This window comes from Corvus cornix, chromosome 1, assembly GCF_000738735.6.
Source record: "Corvus cornix cornix isolate S_Up_H32 chromosome 1, ASM73873v5, whole genome shotgun sequence".
Lineage (NCBI taxonomy): Eukaryota > Metazoa > Chordata > Aves > Passeriformes > Corvidae > Corvus > Corvus cornix.
This window is the reverse complement of record NC_046332.1, coordinates 31524192-31546249: the sequence shown is the minus strand read 5'-3', so window position 1 is coordinate 31546249 and position 22058 is coordinate 31524192. Positions and strand designations below refer to the sequence as shown.

Below are 22058 nucleotides of genomic sequence, written 5' to 3'. Positions count from 1 at the left end.
CAAACAAATTACTGGTTTTCCTCCAATTTGTTGGGGTTTTTTCACCCCTGTAGTTGCATAGTTGCATTTTCTTAGAGATACCTTTTCTCATGTAAGCAGTACCTTGTTATTTTTGGTGCCATGTGGACAAGCTGAGTGGTAAGATATAACTTAGTCATGAGTATAAGGTCTAATTTGTATAGCAGTCCGTGAGTGTTGGGAACTTGACTGCTTTCCACTTGCTCTTGTTAGTTAAAACAACCACAGAAGTTATCTTTTTAATGACAATATCATCCTCCAGAGCAAACTGAGGTCATTGGAAAGGCTTCCATTTAAGTGAATGGACTTTGGGTTGGGTCCCATGGCAGCAACTTGACATTTAATCTGTTTTTTGTACACTGATCAGTTAATGGAAATACTTCAGAGTGATATCTAGGCCTTCAGGATGTTCCTCAGAGCATCAGGCATGTCACAGTCCTCTTTTTAAATATTAAAAACTGCCTTCTGCAGGCCTTACCTGTCTGTAGAAGCATGGAGCTAAAGACATACAGAAGAGACTCTGCTACGGGTGGTACTTTCTGTGTGATGGACACTCAGACACAGTTGTGGTGTGGTGGGCGCCCATCTGGGGCAGGCAGAGCTGCATGGAAACAACAAGGCATTGGTCATTTCTGAAATTCTTTGCTGAAGCAAGTTCATTTTTGAAATGCACCTGGAGAACTTGCTAAATCATTTGTTTGAGGCTAAAAGGCAGTTTCTATTAATTTATGTAAGTCTTTATGGCATTTAGCAGTCTGAGGTTCATTTATCTCGCTGGGCTCTTTCAAAAAGAGGAGAGAAGACATAAATAGATGTCCGTGGCAGCTGAATGGCTGCTCTCATGTGTCAACACTGTGATCAAGCTGAAGGTTTTACAGGGCTGAGTCACTGGTCTGGAGAGATAACGACAAACAAAATATAACAGACTGTATTAAACACCAGACGCTGATTTCATTTGAATTAACCACATTTTGATTGACTTGTTGCCCTCTTCCAGATTTTTCAGACACCACACTAAGGCAATGGTGGCAGTGTCCATCAGTGTTTTGCGCAGACACAGCTTATGCAAATCCCATGGGTTCCACAGAAGCTTGTCTTGTGGGGTGAGAGCACCAAGCAGAAAAGCAGGGGTACATCAGGACTGCAGCATTTCAGTGGTGAAACCAAAGGCCTCTCTGAGCAGCTCAGAACTGATCTGCAAATTTGCTATTCCAAGAGTTCTTGAAGACACATGACTTTAAAATTCAATTCCCCTTTTTAGAAATGTCTATTCAATAGACAGCTAAACAAGAAAAAATTTTATGGCTTTTGCTGGGCTTTGATGGTGTCTGTATATCATTGAGTTCTGCCTTGGAGGGCTAATTTCTAGCAAGATTCTCATGGCAGAGATAATCCCACGAGGTGTGTTGCTATGCTAATACTTTGCCAGCAGTTCCTGTACCTTGTAGATGCCAGACCTGCTAGCAGAGCAATGTAAAGAGTCTCTGACATTGTTGTACTGCTTGGGAGGAAGTTTAGAAACAGAAAAGACCTGTTTGATTGTCCAGATCTCCATGCCTAGCAGCTGTTTGGCTAGATCTGTGGAACAGTTTCTAAGTTAATTAGTGACGGAGAATAGTTTCTGCCTGTTTAAACAGAAGGTATTATCCTGTGCCTGATGTAGATTCCAGACGAGATGGAAGTACAATTTGATGTTGTTAGGCACTAGCAATTTTCCTATACTTAAGCATGTGCTGCGGTTGCATTGCATGAACAGCAAGAAAGATGGGCATTTGATTTAGATTAAAGCTAGGGCTGGAAAACATATTATGAAGCCAAAACAGTCATTCCTTTTTATTGGAGTCAGAGCTCTCTACTTTTCAGCTCTGTGTTCATTTGAACTCCGTACAGATGCAGCTTCACTTAAAGAACAGTGTTGCTTGCTGCAGGCAAAATGCTTTGACAGTAAAAGTGTGCTAGGACTATGATGTGTTTATAAAGTGTCTTTCTTCTTATTGTCTAAGAATCACCCTGAAAGCTAACTTTAGCTCAGTTTGTCCATGATTCTTTGATGCTATGGAGCAAACACAATTTAAAGCAGCTCTCCAAAGCTCTTAGAAATCTAATTAGTTAGCCATGGATGTATAGTATACCAATTACCATTACCATGGTAAGAGATCAATAGGAAAAGTTGCTAATGCTTAATTATTAAACTTGATCCGTATCTATTAATCCTACATTTATACCTTGATATTAAGGTTTTTATTCATGTTAAAATATAAAACAATTTATTATCCTGCCAACAGGCTTCTTTCACTTTCTGCTTTAATATTTCTCTTCTGATCCCAGATTAAGTTCTATTTTGCTACTGTTGACATTTGTTCTTTTGATTTACAAGGATTGTAAATCAAAATCTTTGAATGTTTTCTATTTCCATCTTGTCTTTGATAAAAGGCAGAAAGGGGAGCTAAACAATCTGTTCTAGCAAAGCCTTTGTGTTATGAAGTCAATCTGTTACCTAAAGCAGAGCTTTGAGGTCCTGTCTTGGTTTTTTCACATCTTCACAAAATCACTGTGGTCTGTTCACTCAGTAACTGCAAACTCATTGCTTAATTTCACCCCTAATCAATAAAAATGTCAAATCCAGTCTAAAAGGTGCTTTAGTATTACCAGTGATATATTTTGTGTATTATAAATGTTTGTGAAACAACATTCCAGGACACTGGTTGAGAGGGACCATCGTCACAACCCAGCACTACCATTTTTTTCCTGTATAGTAGAACATGAATATGTGCAGTTTTGTTTTTCCTATTAAAGCTGGCTCTTCTTGTACCAAATGCAGGTAAAACAATGATGGGGCAAGAGGGTTGGTGCCACTCCCTCACTAAGCAGGACATTTAAAAAGACATCTAGCTCTTCCTTTCATACCCCTGACATTTAGGAAATACGGTCCTTGCTCTTCTCGTGCACATGCTCTTCTTAAACTGCAGCAAGTCCATTTGCTTCAGCACTGGTTCAAATACAGTCAGAGTCAGTGGCATTGGGCCTGCTGTCTGCAACAGGAGCTGGACTAACCCTGGAAAAATCTGCATATATTTTAAAAATTCCTCTTTCTAGGGATTGACCTGACTAAAGACAAAATATAAATCATGACAGATGTTAACCCTTCAGTCCTGTTTTGAATGATGTTTTTTGTTGTTGAGCCCTACATTTTGCCCCTGTAAATTTTCTCAGGAAGGCTAAGGCATGAAAATATTCTCAGCTTCATGGAGAGATGCCATCAACTTGAGCGTCTGTCTGGCTACTCAAAAGTGCATGGAGTTGCAGAAATCTTTTTGCATTTTTGTTCTGTAGCAGAGAGATGGGAAGATCACAGGATTCTGTGTTCACCTCAGTCACACATCTCTGTGTTAGAGAACCAGTGAGGGCAGCTGCTGTGTGTAACGTTTACAAGAGGCTGGTGAGTAGCAGTGAACTCAGGAAAGCTGCCTTGGGGAATCTGGCAAAAGAAACTTTCCCTGGCCAGATCCACAATGAAATAGTGACTCAAATGTTTCAGCCTCACCTCTTTACTGACATTGCCCAACCTCCTGCTTGACGTGCACACACACGGAGAGTAATTATCAGAGAAACGACAAAGACAAGATTAAATCAATGGCCTTAAACTGAAAGAGAGTAGGTTTAGATAGATACTGGAAAGAAATTTTTCACTGTGAGAGTGGTGAGGCACTGGCACCATCCTGCCCCATCTCTGGAAGAGTTCAAGGCCAGGTTGGATGGGGCTCTGAGCAACCTGGTCTAGTGAAAGGTGTCCCTGCCCATGGCAGGGGGTTTGGAACTAGATGGCTTTTTTTTTTTTGGTCCCTTCCAAACCAAAGCATCCTAGGATTCTATGTAAATTAAAACCACAATGGGTTACATTCAGTCTTACATTTCTGCCTTTTTTGTTGTCTTTTGCTGCAGCTTTAAGTGCATGGTGGTATGAATTACAACTTAGATCTTTTCTATCACCTGGAAAGTTAGCAAGAGCACTTTGTATTATTAGGTGATTGTGTGCATCTTTTTTTTTTGCTTTGAATTTTCCAGTGTGTGTTTGGATGGCAGCTACTCTTAGCTTTATAATTTAGAGCAAATGAAGTACAAGTGATTTATCCACAGCTTTAAAATAAAGATGATAAAGGTACAAGATGCCACTTTAAAATTATTCTTGTGAAGATAATTCATTCAGGTGGGTGTTAAGAAACATGCCACAGAAACTCCATGAAGGACCGACCGTTCACTGTTTCAATCTAAATAATATCTGTAACCTGACATTAAAAGCATTGTGATTAGAGAAATATACCATAATAGATATGCTTTTGAAAGAATCACAGAATCACTTAGGCTGGAAAAGACCTCTAAGATCATCATGTCCAACCTTTGATGGAAAATGACAATGTCAAATAAACTATAGCATAAAGTGCCACATCAAGTTGTTTCTTGAGCACAGCCAGCCATGGTGACTCCACCACCTCCCTTGGCAGTCCATTTCATGCTTAACAACCCTTTCCAAGAAGAAATTTTTCCTGTTGTTTAACCTGAACCTCCTCTGACACAGCTTGAGACTGTGTCCTCTTGTCCTGTCACTTGTTGCCTGGGTGAAGAGACTGACCCCCACCTGGCTACAACCTCTTTCAGGTGGTTGTAAAGAGCAATGAGGTCCCCATCTGAGTCTCCTTTTCTCCAGGATAAACACCTCCAGCTCCTTGAGCCACTCTTCATAGGACTTACTCTCTAGACCCTTCACCAGCTTCATTTCCCTTTCTGGACTCAAAGAAGAGACACTGCTGCAAGAAAATATTACTGGAAAAGTAGAGCAGAAGATATTGCAGACCTGCTAATTTTGCCAGACTCACCCAATCTGCGGAATCTGGGAAGTACTAAAATGTAGATATTCCATGTGATAACCATATGTTCTGAACTTGGCAGCAAAATTTCTGCTTTGCAAAGTGGTTAGTACTTCTTCAAAGTCTACAGTGATAAATATCCTGGTAAAGTGTTCATCTTTTCACAGCTAATTCAGTGTTTATTGGAGGCAGGAAGAAGCCTGAGGATTCCCATAATTTTCATTTAAAACTGTTTTCTCAATTTTCACTGTTAAAGTCCATAAACAGTATCACATCGTGTAGGCTGGCCTCTTTGCACATTGAAGCCCAGCAAACTCCAGCTACTTACTCTACCCGTTTTACAAGGCTAAGTCACATACCTACTTCAGCTGGCTTTTGCCCAACTTACATGTGTAAGGATCTCATTAGGTCTTTCTGGGCATAAAAGTTACATTAGAATATTGTTATACAGCATCTTCTTGTGCTTATTCCTTAAGTCATTTGCAGTCTCTGCTTTCCAGTTGCCAGTGTCCCGTTTCATGGACCCAATTTGCAATCCATTATCCAAAGTGCATAGGCTGGCCATTGACACTTTTGGTTTGAATCATTCAAATTTAGTTACTGCACTGCTCTTCTGTTTTTCTGTTCTGCCCTCATCATTGTATTTCTCACTTGAAGTGTTCGAGTTATCTACATGTTTAGTGATCCATGATTTTATGTTTACTTGCATAACACTGATGTAAATGTTGAATAATTTCAGGCCAACTATCAGTTGTTGAACTTCACAAGAAATTGTAACTTATGATGGTTATTGACCAGCAATGAAAATTTTAACATCTTTCAGTTGGTTTTTAAATACATGTATACTTGCCTTTTTACCATTGGAAAATGCTTGTTTCTTTAAGCAGATCAAATTAAATCAAATGTCTTACTAAACTGTAATCTTGTCAAAGAATGAGTAACTGTTCCTTAAGATCTGTTCATTCACTTTATTTATTCTTTATCAATTCAATTCTATGTTTTCCATTATTTTGTCTGGAACAGGTTTCAGACTACCCAAACCAAGTGACTTGCATCCTGTCCTTTTCCCTTCTTAAATATTTGTACAGCATTAACCCTGTTCTAATTTCTTGGTAGCTGGTTCAGTATTAATCAGTGAGTCAGATTCTTTCTTCTTCTTTACTGAGTACAAGTTAAATGAACCTGCAGATTAAGAAATGTTTGTCCTTGAATAGATGTAGTTCAATATAATTCCTGGTTATTAATGGACTGGAAAAAAACTTACTTCCTGTGAAATAATTGCATTATTGTAGTTATTTTCAAACACTAGAACAAAAATTCTTACTGAACACTTTAGTCTTTACCTACAACATTATTAGCAAATATCCCCATCTCCATCAATATTGCTGCTCATTTTGCTGGGTTTCAGTACACTTAAAAAAAGTTCTATTGTTCTTTGGGTTTTTTTCAAGCCATGTGTTTTTTTCTTGATGTCCTCAGCTTCTTTTCCCCTCTCTCCATGGCTTTAGATTTATATAGATTACTCTTTCCCTATTGTTCTGAGCTTTTATATATTACCTTTTTTTACTTCTGTCTATTGTTTTATTTTGACACTGATTGAAGAGGTCCTTTTGTCAAAATCTGATCCTCTTTCATCATTGTGGGATCATTGGAAGAATGACTTCCATTCAGAAGTAGACCACCAATATAACTGATTATTTAACCAGTCGAAAGCAGGTTACGGCTCTGTATCCAGAGGGCTCCATCCGATCTGGGAGTCTGCACCAATGTGTCATGAAACCACGCATCACTTGGCCCTTTAGATGCCTGATCCTTCCCTAAAATTAAGAATCTTTAATTCAAAGAGAGATTAATTAATTCCATCTGGGTTTATTAAATGGTAAGATATGGGATCTCAACCCATAAGCTTTTATCAGTTGCTTTTAGTGAGGTTTTACAGTTGCTATAAGCCCCCAGAAAAGAAAATAACAGCAGGCTGACTGCAGAAGTGCTGGCCTTGTCTTTGTGACAGTGGCACAGATGTGCTGCTATAATCTTTACTTCATGACTTAGATTGACCTTTGCACACAGATGCTGAAAAAGAATCAGTTTTACGGATCTTTATATGTTTCATAGAAGGAGTTCTCCTCGAGTCCATGTTTTTATTTCATACTAATTAGTGTGAAATAACATAATTTAATTGCAATTAAGTGGAGACAGAAAGAATTGTTTCCTGTAATGGGCTTTTTTTCAAAGTTTTTAAATACCATACATTTTTGAGGGTAACTAGTCAGAGAGTAATCTCCATTAGGGATGTCACTGGCAGTGAAAAATGCTCCTCAGTTTTAGTTTAGTGTTTCTTTCTCATCCTTCTCTAGCATAGATTAGAAGATGGCTTCAAAGCCTGCTTTGCAGCCAGGTTATACATTTCTGTTGAATGTGTGTAGTGGTGCATTCTCTGAGGTTTTTACCTGTAGTTAAAGTTGAGCTATGTAGTAGATAGACATCTTTATAGGGTAAAGTGTTGTTGTTAAGTATACTGTCCAGGTAGCATCTTAGATGACCTGTAAAATAGTGAACAGGAAGTCCAATCCACTCTTTTGCTCTTTGTCAAGATTTCAAGCCACTGTTTATGCTGAAACTTAAAAGCTCCAAAAGGACCACTTACATACCTCCCTTTGAGATAGTAGGATCTGGTGCTCTATAGGTAGAGGATGTTGAATCTTTGTGGTTCAATGCTAACCTCTAAACTCTCCCATCAGCTCCAGCTTTTCCTATCTTCTTCTCTATTTGATTTTATCATACCTTAACTGTCCCTATTGCAGTCAGAAGCTTTTGCCTAGAAAGATGATGAGAACAGGATATGTTGTTGGCTGTTTTCAAATCTGGTAGCACGTGACACAGCAGCAGCATCTCACCTTGCTTGCCTAGTACAACTGCAGCATCACTTCATTATGCAAAGAGACTCTTCAAAAAGCAAAGCAGAACCAGGCAGTTAGCAGAGATTATGGCTATACTTACCATAAATATTTCAAAAGAAAATCTAATTGGACTATCAGTGAAGCAGAATCTCTTTTAATTATGGCAGAAATTATGATGAAATCAAGCATCAGAAGAGTTTCCTGAGGCTTTTGGTAATAAAAAAAAAAAAAAAAGCAAAACAAAAAACAAACCTCTATCTAAGCATAATGGTATTCCAAACAGCATTAATCCTGATGCTTAGTAACAATTTATTTATTTTAGTATACCTTCCCCAGTCAGACTGCATCGTGGGCTGCTCTAGGTTGTGGAACATGTACATGGCACCATTCTGGGCACCCAGCTGGTCCAGAATGGATACATTTCTCTACTGTTAAACTCTTACGGGTGTTCAGACCCAATCTATTGAGAATGATAACTGGTCCTTGCTAGCTGAACAGTGCATAGGAATTTAGAAGGTATTGGCTGACCAGAGCCAATATCAGGGTAGAGTTCCTTCTAACAAAGAAATTTTACAGGCTGTCAAGTTCCACTGCTTGGTACTTTTTCATTTACTACTATCAACTTAGTCTTTGGGGATGAAGGGGCAGAGCAGCGTGCTGTGTCCCTGAGCAAGGACTTGGATACATTTGTATTTAATGATGAAACAAAATTATCATGGCCTAAGTTATCACAAGGAAACATTTGGACCTCTCACTACAAAAAGGACATTGAGATGCTGGAGCATGTCCAGAGAAGGGCAGCAGAGGTGGGGAAGGGCTGGAGCACAGGTCTGATGAGGAGCAGCTGAAGGAGTGGGGGTGTTTAGCCTGGAGAAAATGAAGAGGTTTAGATTGGGTATTAGGAAAGGTTTCTTCATTTAAAGGGTTGTCAGACATTGGAACAGGCTGCCCGTGGTGAAATCACCATGCTTGGAAGTGTTCAAAAGGCATGTGGATGTGGCAGATGGAGACATGGTTTAGTGGTGAACATGTCAGTGCTGGGTTAGTGGTTGGACTTGATGATCTTAGAGGTCTTTTCCAACTTCAATGATTCTGTGATTCTGTACCCTAAATAGACATGTGGGAGTAGGGGTCTGGATCCTCCTGCTGATGTGGTCACTCATTTAGGCAAAATTCTGCTATTGGATCTACTGTTGTTTTCTATTTATACTGCAGAAGTACTGAGGTAATGGAGAATTGTGACATCTCTTTTCTTTATTAGGGAGAGCAGTCACTGTGTGTACTTTATTACATCCCTGATCCACCCAGAGTTGGCTACCAAAAACTAGAAAATCTGAGTTCACACATGCTCAGTAGGGACCTAGGTAGAGTGCAGTAGCAAAATTGTCTGTGCCGAGTGTATTCCTTCCCCTTCCACCCCCCTCCTGCTGCTACCAAGCAGACTGCACATATGGCATCCCTAGAAAGCAATTGAACATGCTACAATGCTGGAGTTGCCAGGGTTGAGTGGCAATTTCTGTGCAATTGTTCTGCTCAGCATTGGGCCAGTGGAAAAAAATAGCCTGTGATGAGGGAATTAAAGGCTATTACAGAGTACATATGCATACAGGGGCTGATGTAAAATCACACAAGCAATCTTAATTCTGTTCTTTGCTCAGTTTTGAGTGCTTGACTTGGCAAACTTCAAGGTTTTTTAGCAAATGCTTTTTTTAGGTAAAATTAAAGATGGCTGTGGGTCTTTCTAGAACACTGTGGGTTGCACTTGCTAGCACTTGCCTTAATCTGTGTGCTGGATTTATTCCTAAATTTAAGGGAACAAACCATCAGGTTGTGTTAAGTTTTGTTATTGAGAGAGCTTTTCACACTGACATGAACCATTCGCTTAGATTTGTAGCCCCTGAAAGTATTGTGCTGGATTTTGCTTATGGTCTCTGGACAGAAAAAAATTATTGTGTTGTTAATTGTGCTGTGTCACCTTTGTCAGCTTTCTCAGACTGCATTTGTATCCATTTGCCAAGCTTTTGTACAGGGAAAAAAAGGGACTTTTTTTTCCCTCTCCAAATGGGAACAGTGTTTGTTTTTCTAGTATATGTAAAGAAAAATTAGAAAATTAATTAAAACATTCTTAGCCTGCTTTAAACATACCTGTGCTTTTGTCATCCAAAGCAGCTAAAACAACATGATGCTCCTGAACACATGGACAGTTAAATTTTTTTCGTATCTCTTCCAACAGTCTCGAGGCTGATAGGATTCTGCTTTAGAGCTCAGTTTTGACAGTGCTGATGAGCACTCTGGCCCAGATCTACAAAATGTGTAAATTTGTACTGAACTTGAAACACCTCCATCATCCTCTTGAAGTCACTAGATTTACTTAGGCTAAGTAAAGCTCAAGTTAAACCTGTTCTTTCGACATCAGGGGATTCTGAGATTGTCATTTTGTTAATTTTTCTTATATCAACTAGCACAGCCCAACTGGGGCTCGGGTGCTTTTAGAATGTGCATAGTGACTAATAACACTAATGCAGTTTTCAGCTGATTTTAGGATTAAAACACCAGTAGTGCTCTCAAAGACATTTACTTATCTTACTGTAATAAAATCATGTTTGTGTTCAGAAGGACAGATGAGCAGGCAGCCATCTGAGAGATCAGCTCACATATCAAATTCTACAGCAATATTTAGATCCTGATGCTTAAACTGGGATATTTGATTTAAACTCTGAGCCTACCTCTTTTGTGCTGGGGTGTTAGAAGAAGAGAGATATATTTTATGACTTCTGCACAGCAACCTATTTTTTAGACTTTAGGCAAGTTATTGTATTATTTTTGGAAGGCAGGTTTTCTGACAGTTATCTAGTTTAGATAACAAGGAAGGAAGAATGTGAGAGCTTGTTGATTTACCTGTGTAATTTACACCATTTTTAATTAGTGCCTCACAGTTTATATGTGTGTAATAAAAGGGCATTTGTAAAATTATACTGTCCACAACAGGCTAGCCCAGAGTTTTGTAAATGCAAAGCAGGATAAGAGGTCTTCTGGTACAGCTGCTTGTCCTCATTTCTCTAATTGAAGTGAGTACCCCAATGGGAAAACCATTATTTCTAATATTATATACACAAATTAAAACTCCATTTAGAGGTAAAGTGGGACCATTTTATAATTGACTTTGATCTTGAAGAAATATCTCAGTAATATTTATAGTAATATTGTCTCTGCCAGAAAGGGTATCTAGAAGGGAAAATATTATTTTACTGAGAAAGGCCTGAGCACATCTAACACCAAATTTACCAGAGCTGTGGGGGCCGAAGTAAGTTTCTTTGGTGCAGTAGGCTGCCTCATAGCAGACAAGTGCTGCTGAGGTCCCTCTTTCCACTTTCTATTCTATTTGAAATGGATATAAATAGCAAAGTAAATTACCAAAGATATTTAAGCAGACAGCTCCTCGGATAAGCCATGCCACTTCTATGTCTATTTTTTTCTATAGGTTAACACTTTAAAAAAATCCTCCTTTAAATATGCATGAAAATATTTAAGTATACCCATTTAAAACTGTATTTTCCCTTTCCTGCAAGAAATTACAAGCTACTGTAGCACTGGAGGGGCCAGTGATCATCTGTTAATGGTTTGAATGGACAGGCAATCATTTGAAAGACTTTGATCCTCAGGGGTAATTAGGAAGACATTGAATAGGAAGTGCTGACTCTTTGCATTGAACAAACATTGAGTTTAACTGCATCATATTGTAACATGCCTTTCTAGTCACTTCCTTGAAGGTTTCAAAGAAATGTGGTGCTTCAGCTGGAAGCCTTTCTTCTTCCTTATTAAGAACAATTGGGAACTAAATTAAAATATAAACTGTTCTCCTAAGAAGAAGCTAATACTATTTGGTAGACCATCTGCTTCTATCTTGGAAATCATAGATACAACTCTTCTTCAATCAGGAGGGGTCAAAGAATAACTAGTTAGTGTCAAATCAAAGCAAGTAAATGTGTTTGTGGCAGGATTTCAGGTGATTAGCACAATGCTTTGTTTTCTCCAGAGGCAGTTCCCACCTTGGTGGCAAAATTTTAAGAGGTAGAAGCTCTCTATCATTTGTATTCCTCCTTTGCACGTGGTGATTCTGATTGAGGGAAGGAGAAGATGTGAATTATCTCCAAAATAACCACTTCTGGTACTTGCATAGTTTGAATATGAAGCAACAGTCAGGCAGGTAGAGTCCCAGGAATTACTAGATGTATCCCATAGCATGTGTCTGTACTGAGCTAGCTGTGAAAGCACCTATGTCATACTTTAGGACATTTGAGGTCCTAAAAAAGTCCCACAGACAAACACAACACAGATATCTCTCTGTTTTATCAGCAAAATTCTTCCTCCCTTAATCCTGAGATGGGTGGATATGGATTGTCCAGTTCTTAGATGAAGCAATTGCATCCCAGTCCAGAAAATTGTCTCCAGCCCCAGCTTGTGAAGCCTGGAAGACTGTTTTTTCTCATTGAAGATGGATCATTGAGCAGTTAGGAAGGGAGGCAAATGGGGAATTTACAATAGCGAGCATTACCCTTAATGTCTCTCCTGGTGCCTTTTTTATTTTTCTTAACTATTGTCTTGTGTCAAATAAATCAACAGGCAGGAAGCAGAGCCATGGGACCTCCAGCTGAGAGTCTTCACTTAAACAACATGTAATCAAGCTGCCTTTCGGGCTCCATTCCTTTGTGACCTGTTAATTTTACATTTCTAACTGCACAGCAGCTCTGATCCATCTGGGTTGTGGAGAGCCTGATGTGCAGGTTTCTCTGTTCCCACGTGACTGCAGTCCTGTCGTGGTGTGCAAATTCACAATGATGATTTATGAAGTCAGGTTTTCCATTTCCTGAATGAGAGTTTTAAGCCACAGATGGAAAGCATTTATTTATAGGAAATAATTTCAGACACTAGGAATGACACAGAGTGCTGTAAAGGGTTTTTGGTCACAAGGTAACTGCCAAAGTCCACACAAGAAGTGGCCTTGCAGGAGTCCCTCTCTCCTTGCCCCATGGTGCCTGGCTGAGTGACCTGGGTATGTATGTGTAAATAAACTAAATTCATGATATTGCAAACCACTGGGAACTTCAGTCAGGATACTAGAGCTCAATTCCAGGCCTGTGAACCTGTTCTTTGGGTATTAAATCACTACAACACTCAAAAGTCTCCCCATGCTCTTAGATGAACAACAGCTTGAATCTGTCTGATCCAGGACTTGACCATACAAACAAGTAGAGCAGATAATATATGCTGCATCCAGCTTTTTGCCCTCTTCCTACACCAGCAGGGCCATAGAGCCACTTCAGCCCCTCACTCTCGTGTGGTCTGCCATGCTGGAACACAGAAGCCTTGGTCAGCACTGAAATGGAGCAGCAGTGTAAGAGAAAAACAGTTTGATTTATTTTTTTAATGTTTGTTTTACTGTTTCCATTCTTCTTAATCTTCTTTGATTTGTTGAAGATTGACAAACCAGTGATTATTTCATGCTGAAAGGCTCCTTTTCATAACACTGAATGTCACAAAAATATGGTTAATTCTGCATCAGGTAATTCTACCACTTGTACAAAAATAATACAATTTCAGTGTAGAGACAGTTATCTAGATAATTACAGTGAAGTTTCTTCCAGAGACAGGAGTGAAAGCAATACATTTACTTGAGTTAAAATTAACCCTGAATAATTCAGTGGTGGGATTCAGCTTTTCCTCAATTAGGAGGAAAAAGCAAAGTTCAAGTATCATTTTAGAGGGCATGTTATTGTATGTCTAAAGACTAAACATGAAGGTTAAAGAGGAATATCTAACCACCACATATGTTATTCTTGTTTCCACACGAAGAAGGGAAAGCAAAGAAATAAGCTGTAAAAATGTCTTCTCAACCACTGACTGAACTTCAGCTGTTTTTTCTATTCCAAATCCCTTTTACTTTTTTGTTTAGCTTATCTTTGCTCTATCCTAACCTTCTTTTTCTCATTTTCTCTCATTTCATATTTTTCTCACCTTCCTTCCCTCTCTCATTTTCTTTCTTGTCCATTGTGGCATCAGTCCTTCTCATCTGTTCCTTCTCACACAGTGTTTTTCCATTTTCTTCTTTTCCCCATGCTGCACTGGGAGGCTTTGGAAAACCCTTCTCCCTCCCAGGAGTGGCCTTTAGGCTTGTGTTCGCTCTGGCTTAGCTGTCAGCAGTGCAGTGAGGTGCTTATAGAAACCAGTGGAGTAGTGAAGCCAAACTTCTCCAGATGGAGCACAGTGCCGGTACAGCTGAGCTGGGGAGGCTGGAGTGGCTGTGCAGAGAAGCTTGGCTTTTCCAAAGCTTGTGCCCTCCCCAGTTTTATTTAAGAAAATATACTGACATCCTTACACAAATATGGATTCAAAACCTGGAGTATTCTTAGTGCAAATAACTGGATAGGGTTTTCAAATGAGAATCCCAAAAGACTTTCTGTCTTGCCTTCATGCCCTTTACCCCCTGCACTTGCTGTAAGTCCAGGCTCAGGTAGGGATCATTAATGTTTTGTTGAGCTTCAATTCTGAGAAACTCTTTATTCATTGTTCAGGGCAAGATCATTTGTTAGCTGGAAAATAGTTGCTATTTATTCATTCCTTAGTTTCTGTGGGAGCTTTGCCTGGGTGAGGAATCACCAGGCCAGCTGTGGTACCTGCAGGACTTAGCCCTGGGAGGGCAGGGGAGAAGGAAGCAGCAGAGCCTGTGAGCTGCTGTGAGAATGCTTTTAACAAACACTATGGAAGCAGCTGGTGGCTTCAGCTGTAGCCTTAATTCCAAACACCGTAATTGATTGGTTTGGTTATTTATTACACTTAGCTTGCTGATTTGGGCAAAGCAACAAGCTAATAAAGGGCCAGCAGTTAGTTTTTCAATTTTTTGCTGACTGGTGTGGTTTCTGGGGGTCTCATATGCTTCAGTAAGCATGTCTTGTCTTTTCTTCGCCCTGTGATCTATCACAATCATCTGCCTCTCTCTGCTAACTCCTTCGCTTCATCAACCTGTCCTAAGAGATGTCCATTTTGTTGACCATGTGAATTATTATCTTTGTTTGTCCTTTTTCATTCTAAATGCTGTACACTTCCTTTGTTCTCTGCTCCGCTGAGTAAGTTGTTTTGACTTTAGTGTTTTGCTGTCTCATAAGCAAGTGGCAATAATACAAAGATACTCAAAAGCCTGGGTCTGTTCAAAAGAAGCTTGGGAAGAATGTTCCTCTTTATTTGGCTTAACAGCATCTTCTGATGCTGATTATGGCATCCACCAGTAGCCATGGAGTAGGAATAATGCAATATAAGAAGAGATAATACGTTAAAATCAAAAGAATCATGATCCTGAATACTTGGTTCCACCAATATGAACTTAGATTCACTTTACAGAGAAAACTTGCAAACAGTTTAGCATCAGCTGAGTTATTTAATCATGCAAATAAATCAGAGTCCAGCAAAAGAGCAGCCATATCACACTGGCATGGTTGAAATGCTGAACTCAGCAAAGTAATCAAACCCTGAAGGGACTGGAGCCTGCTGTCCAGGCACAGGTGACTTAGGACTGAGGATAAGGTGATTTACTCTGCCGCAGAAAATTCTGTTACCCATTCAGCAAGTTTCAGGGCGCCTTTTGCTAGCACTTAGCTACAGGGGAAAGGTTGTGCAAGTCAAAGTTTTAAAGTCAGAACATGAGCATAATGGGCCAGAGCCCCAGATGCCTTTATATCATCTAAGTTGTTGGTGCTGAAACAGCTCAGAGAGCATGTGGGACTTCCCCTAAGTATTGTTTTCATTCCCAGAGAAGGCAGACAAAAGAGTTTTATTCTCCATGGGAAATATAACCAAAGTGTCTGCAAAGAGCCTGTCATGGAGCTTCCTAGGCAGTGAAAGCTACATGGTATTTTACAAAAGTGTACACTTTAATGATTTTTAATTGCAGAGTGCTCTTTTAATACATGGGGAGCCTTCAATATCTGAAAATCTATTGAGCATCACGTTCGAGAGGGAGAGGGAGAAGGAGAAGAAGAAGGACATGGGGGCTTTTAGGGCATTTTCTCTCTGTCAGTGACTTCTTATATCTAGCTGAGCAGGGGATAAAAAAAAAAGCCAGAGAAAATGTCCACAGTGGGTTCCATTGACCTGGAGACTAAGAACATCAGGAATCTCAATCTATTTTTACAGCTTTACTTTGCTTTTAGGAACATTAGCACTTCTAAATGTATGGTTGTGCTTCTCATCCATGGTTCCAGGGCTATTCCATGATTATGGTCCTTTGTTGTTTTTTTCAGTGAGAAAGAACTTTGCATCAATTTAGCACAGAACAAGGTTGATTTGTGCCATTTTTAAAATCTTTAAACACAACTGTGTGCAACAACAGCTTTACACATCCCATTGAGATTTAAAGACCTGAAATATTCACTGCTGTTACTACTCGACTTTTCAGCACCAATGTGGCAGTTAGAGGGAGCAAGAGGAGGAATGAATCTTCCACCAGCTTGCCAATCAGACACTGCTGGTATTTGGAAGATAGTAATGAAATCACTTAATCAGGTGACTTCCTCATAACATACCTGCTACCAGAGCATGTTTCCAAAGTAAATCAGACTCTTTGTTCTTCTTTCAGGTTGAATTTTGTGATTATTGCCTACCTGTAGCAGAAATTACATGATGTCTGTTTGCCATATGAGTGGGAATATTTATAGGCTTTTATTTTGTGCTTAAAAACATCAAATCAGAAATCCTGAATAGAGCAGTAGCTCTGAGCTTTTACACTCTGTTTTCTGGATTTTTTTAGCCACTTGATAATCAAGAAGCTATTCAAATAATTCTGTTTTTCAGAGTTCTGCATTTTTGTATGCATGGTGTGCATAGATCTCATTCTCATGGCTTATCATTGGGGACCTTCCTACAGCCTTTCAGTACTTCAAAAGGAGGCTTGTAAGAAAGATGTAGAGAGACTTTTTACTAAGGTCTGTAGTGACAGGACAAGGGAGTAATAGTGCTAAATGAAAAGAGAATAGATTTAGATTAGATATAATGATTTTTTTTTTATTATCAGGCTGATGAGGCACTGGCACAGGTTGCCCAGAGAAGCTGCGGCTGCCCCAGCCCTGGCAGTGTTCAGGGCCAGGTTGGATGGGGCTTTGAGCAACCTGGTCTAGTGGAAGGTGTCCCTGTCCATGACAGGGGCCTTGAAAGTAGATGGTCTTTAAGGTTCCTTCCAACCCAAACCATTCTGTGATTCTGTGATCTAGGTGATGATGGGATCAATGTACGCAATAAGCTTTTTGCTTTAGACGAAATCTATTAGCAAAGGACAAAAGTTAACATTAATACAAGTCTTTTAACTTTGTGTGATAATACAATATCTATGTTACTATGTTATCTATAATTATGTTACTATGTTATCTATAATTCTGTTGAATTTTCTATATTGGAACATTGTAAGACACTTTCCAAACATTGAGAATTGAATGATGACATGGAATGGTTGATTCACTTGCTCAAGTGGATGGATAATGTGCAGAAAAGCTGTAGCACTTCCAGGCTGCCAGTTCTGTCGTTACACTGAACCAAGATGATCACTTGTTAAGGCATTTCCTCTCAGGTATTTTAAATTCATTTGGATGCCTGGAAGAAATGCTCACAGTTTTCCCACTGCACCCAAAACAATGTTGAGTTTTTCATCTTTATTTGCTTGCAGTAAATAATGATCTACAATAACAAATTCCTCCTAAGGAGAGGAGAAGCAGCAATGTCCTTTTGGGGAAACAGTAGCCTTGCAATGTGTTCCTAAAAGTCTGTGTGGCACTTAGGCTGTGATGTCCAAAGGACAGAACAGTTCAAATGAGGTTATGAAGAAAGCAAACCACTGGGCCAGTTCCTCCCTAAACCAGGGATGCCTGGTATAAGCTCAAGCAGGTCGTTCTAACATGAAGACATCTGAGAGACGGGGCTGGGCTTATGCAGTTAGGGCCAGCAGAATTTAGGCCTGACAGCTGTCCAGGATTGCCTGAGTTTGGAGGAGTGAAGAGTACAGTTTCCGTTCTGCCTGAAACTACAAACATCCATGTAACTATAAACATCCCATGTTAACGTGGGAACTTGCATGCTGAGAGTATCTAAATCCTTGAGCTCTGTAAACAGCTCTGCAGCACCTGGGTAACACTCTGGTCCTTGGAGAGGTCCAGCCTGGATGGAATTATAAGATGGCATCCAGTACTGAGCTTAGAACAAAACTGCTGGCAGAGAGCTGCATGAAATGCCTCTTAAATCTTGTGACCCTGTAAGCATAGAGTAAGATAAGTGAATTAACACACAATTGCATTTTAATGCCCAAACAGGTGAATTGAGTCAGTCCTTTAATCTGCTGTAGTTCTCCTTTCCCTTTCTGTGTAGTGAAAAAAGCAGATTCCTACCTGATAAGGTTTTATGAGGTTAATAGCTATGAAGTGCCCAGGCAGTCTGATGATGAGAGCTGTATAAACACAAAGATATTATGCAAGCATAGCAATGCCAAATGCTTGATGCAAATCCTGTGTTCATGGTCTGATTTCCTCTCTTCCCTTGCACAGTTTCTTTGCAAATATACCCCTTTCAGATGAAAATACTTGTCCCTCTGCCTGAAGTACCCTGGGTAAATTACCACTAGTGTTGGTAACATTCTTTCTTAGTATATACACCTGTGTAAAAATGAGTGTTGAACAGGTCCTCAGGAGACCTTCCTTGCTGTGCTTGCTTGCTGTGTGGGAGTTTAAGGAATGTATTTTTTTTCTAAATGGATAAGACTGTTAACGAAGACAGTCCCCATTTACAAGGTAAAAAAAAAGTTTTGTGTTCATGTTTTGTGATGTTGTAGTTGTGCAAAGACAACCTTATTTATGTTGGTAAATGATAGGTGACCTAATTGAGACTGAAGTAGAAAAAATCACGTATTTTGCTAAATTGCCTAAACACGCTGTCTTCAGAGAGCTACTCAGATTACTTTTCAATCCTCTTGAAAAGATTGTTTCTGATGCACAGGTTTAAATAAACTAACCACTTGTCCCTGACACTGGTTGCTGATCTCAGGTATATGTTTGTGAATAAAAAGAGAATTATAGGCCATGGAAATGCTCTGTTTCTTTACTGGTTTTGTTTATACTAAATGGCTGTGCTGTTAGTGTCATTGTATAGTTTCTTGGAGAAATTATAGTGTAAAATATCAAGGCTTTTCCTTAAAAAAGAAATGTCATTCCAAATGTAGCAAGTATCAGATCATTTAGCTGTGTAGAGCCTGAAGCTAAGCTGGATACTGATTGAGTATGAAATGTTTATGTTGGGGATGGAAGAACTGATATGGTAAGCCACAAGCCACATTTTTTTGCTTTATATTTGCAAGGGGCAAGTATTAGTTGTATAAGCATATGATTTCCATACTCCTCATACTTATGTTTGCTTTTTAAGTAGTCTGTCTTGTTCCTTAACTTCACTTGTCATTATGTAATGCCTTGAAATAGATTCACGTGTGCACTGGATGACTTTGCATGGCCCAGAAGCCTACAGAGAGCTTTGCCCTGATATCACACAAATCTAAATAGTGCTGCTCATTTTCAGTTCTCAAGGATATGTCTTTGATCTGAATAGAAGAAGCTGAGTTGTACAAAGGAATGCTCAGACATAGTCACTCACATTTGTGACGCAGAGCACAGAGGCATGTGTAAAAGATGGATCTTAAATTGCCTCAGTTTTCCCTTGGTCTTAACCAGGAAAAGCTATCGGAGATGTCTATAAGGGCTTCTGTGTATAATTGGTGGATAAAAAAAAAGATAACCTATATAATACACTGTGAATATGGCAAAACAAACCAGAGTGCAGTTCCCTGGGATTTATTGGTATGTTAGGAAATAATACTCCTTGTATTTCTGTGTTCACCGCATTGTCACCCCAGCCTTGGGAGCTTTGTGCCTGGTTATCCTGTCATGCAGACCATGAGTCAGGAGTGGTCCTGCTGGAAGAAGCGGAGTGGATTGGTACAGGTGATCTAAATTGAGTTTAAGTGGGTGGAAAGTCCTAGGGAGCTGGTATGGTAGAAGCAGCAGGAGCTGTCTAATTACATTAATTCCATTCCTGTCCTAAAGCAATGACCACTAATAAGGCACTGGAGCGAGGGTTTAGAAAGTGCCCCTGTAGTTCTGAACCTCTCCCAAACAGAAAAAGATGACTTTTCTCATTGCTCACCACAGCCATGCACCTGTTTGGCCTAAACTGGCACCTGCAGCCGATGGAAGGGCAGATGTATGAGATCACGGAAGACACAGCCAGCAGTTGGCCAGTGCCAACGGACGTCTCCTTATATCCTTCGGGGGGCACAGGGTTAGAGTTACCTGACAGGAAAGGCAAAGGAACCAGTGAAGGTATGGTTGGTATGTGTCCATGTTGTGAGTCTTCTGTCTGCCTCTAAACTCCAGCCGTCCAATCTCATGTTCCATTACCCTCAGTGCTGCCATCAGCAGGTGCTTTTCCAGTCTTTCATGTCTAGAGCTAGTCGTCAGTCCTGTTTCCATATGTTTCTAAGTTTCATACCCCTCTGATGTCCACTAATGCAATAAAACCGTGTGAAACTCTCTCCGCATATTCAAGGCATTCTCACAGACTACAGAAGGTCAGCATGAAAACCCTGCCTTGAGTGGCTGTTTTCATGGGAAAACATTGTCTCTTGAAAATTAAATGATTCCTGGAGCACTGCATCAAGCTTCCTCTACAACACTACAAAAATGTTTGAGTTTTACTATTTGTTGCCACTTAGCAAATGTTTTGAGGACCAAAATACTTACTGAGAACTATTACACTATGAGCTTTGGCACTCCAGAGTTGGACATAGCTTTGCAAAAGTAGCCAGATAAAAGGCCTAGTCTCCACAAAGTATCACGGTGTTGACAGAAATTAGAAGCACCTCATGGATCCTCAATTCAGTAGCACCTTACCAGCTTTACATCTTTGTGTGCTTTTTTTAGGGGCACCGCTGCTAAAAGTACCTGTAAGCTCTGCAAAGTCTTATCCCTCCCCAGACATAGCTGGAGAAATGAGAAATGCAAATTTTCAGAAAGCTTTTTTTATTTGTGTGTCAAGATTCTCTGCATAAAATTAAGAGATTCCAGTAAACTGCAGCAATTGACTATTTTTGGTAGTTACTTTGGTGGAAGAAGTTTTGTGGACGGGTAAGATGTATGCTTCTGTTCTTGCAACTCACTGAACTCAAAAGTTTCCACAGAGTTCCCTAGGCTTTGGCTCACAGCCTGTGTTTACATGTTTAATTTAAATTAATTGTTGAGGGGTTTTTTCTATAAGAGGTTTTGTCTGTCTTTATTAGTCCAAATAAAGGCCATAATTATGTGTGTTCCTTAAAACAGTGTATTTACTGGTAACTGATGGCTGCCATCAAGTTGCTACAAGGAAAAATCAGCTAAGCAGGTTATTCTCAGCAAACCTTACTAGACAGTACAGCAAGCTGCCGACAGCCCTGCTGTTGTACTCAAAAATACTTCATAACAGATCCTTTTTTTTTCCCCTCTAACTTGCCATATGTTTCATTTTTGAATCATCTAGCTTTGATCTGTCCATTTCCTTTTAAAAGTCCAAATGAAAATAAATGGACGTATTCAAAACTGACATCCAGGTGAAAGACCTTGACTTGATTTTATTTTAGCCACATTTACAGTGACATGAGTAGAAGTTTTGATTGCTGCTGTTAAAAGTGTTAAAAGAGGAGTCTGGGGAATAGCCTAGTTATGTCATTAGAAGACCCCTCAAGTGAGTGCTTTGTATAGATCTTAGGGAATCTGTAGGCTCTAGAGGAAAATACCGTGTCCTGACTAAAAAGCACATCACAACAACATCTTTGGTGCACTGTCCAGCCTTCAAATGCAGCTCTCTTGCCATCAGGTAACTATGTAACTAATTCTGGACTAGCAGTGCTGCAGGGCTTCTGTTCTAAACCAGAATTTATGTGATTGAAATTTATTTTTAAAAGAATGGAAATATATTTGAATGTCTTCCGGATCATAATGAAATAGGCTGGAATGTGTTAGGAACATCCTTAGAGCTGATCTGAATGAATCATTACCAGTGTCTTGCCAACTCTCAGTAACAGTCATTCCTTCTCATCTGTGGCTGTGCTCCAGAACAGCATTTTCCTCTGTTCAAGCCCAACCCTGTTTACCAAAGCACTTAACCACATGCTTACGTTTAAGCATGTAATTGACTGTGGTTGAAGTCAGAGCTATATGTG

General features: G+C 39.7%; 1 protein-coding gene across 12 annotated transcripts in view; it reads left to right on the top strand.

The window, feature by feature from the left end:
- The window catches only part of TENM4 (teneurin transmembrane protein 4), a 1362823-nt gene that overhangs the window by 1164809 nt on the left and 175956 nt on the right, over window positions 1-22058 (top strand). For 11 of the 12 annotated variants that reach the window (XM_039562133.1, XM_039562144.1, XM_039562174.1 and 8 more), the window contains one exon: window positions 20014-20184. The exons of the other annotated variant lie outside the window; for it this stretch is intronic. In XM_039562133.1, coding sequence (XP_039418067.1) covers window positions 20014-20184 — 171 coding nt within the window. The remainder of the gene's footprint in view (window positions 1-20013; window positions 20185-22058) is intronic. 12 annotated transcript variants of the gene reach the window in all.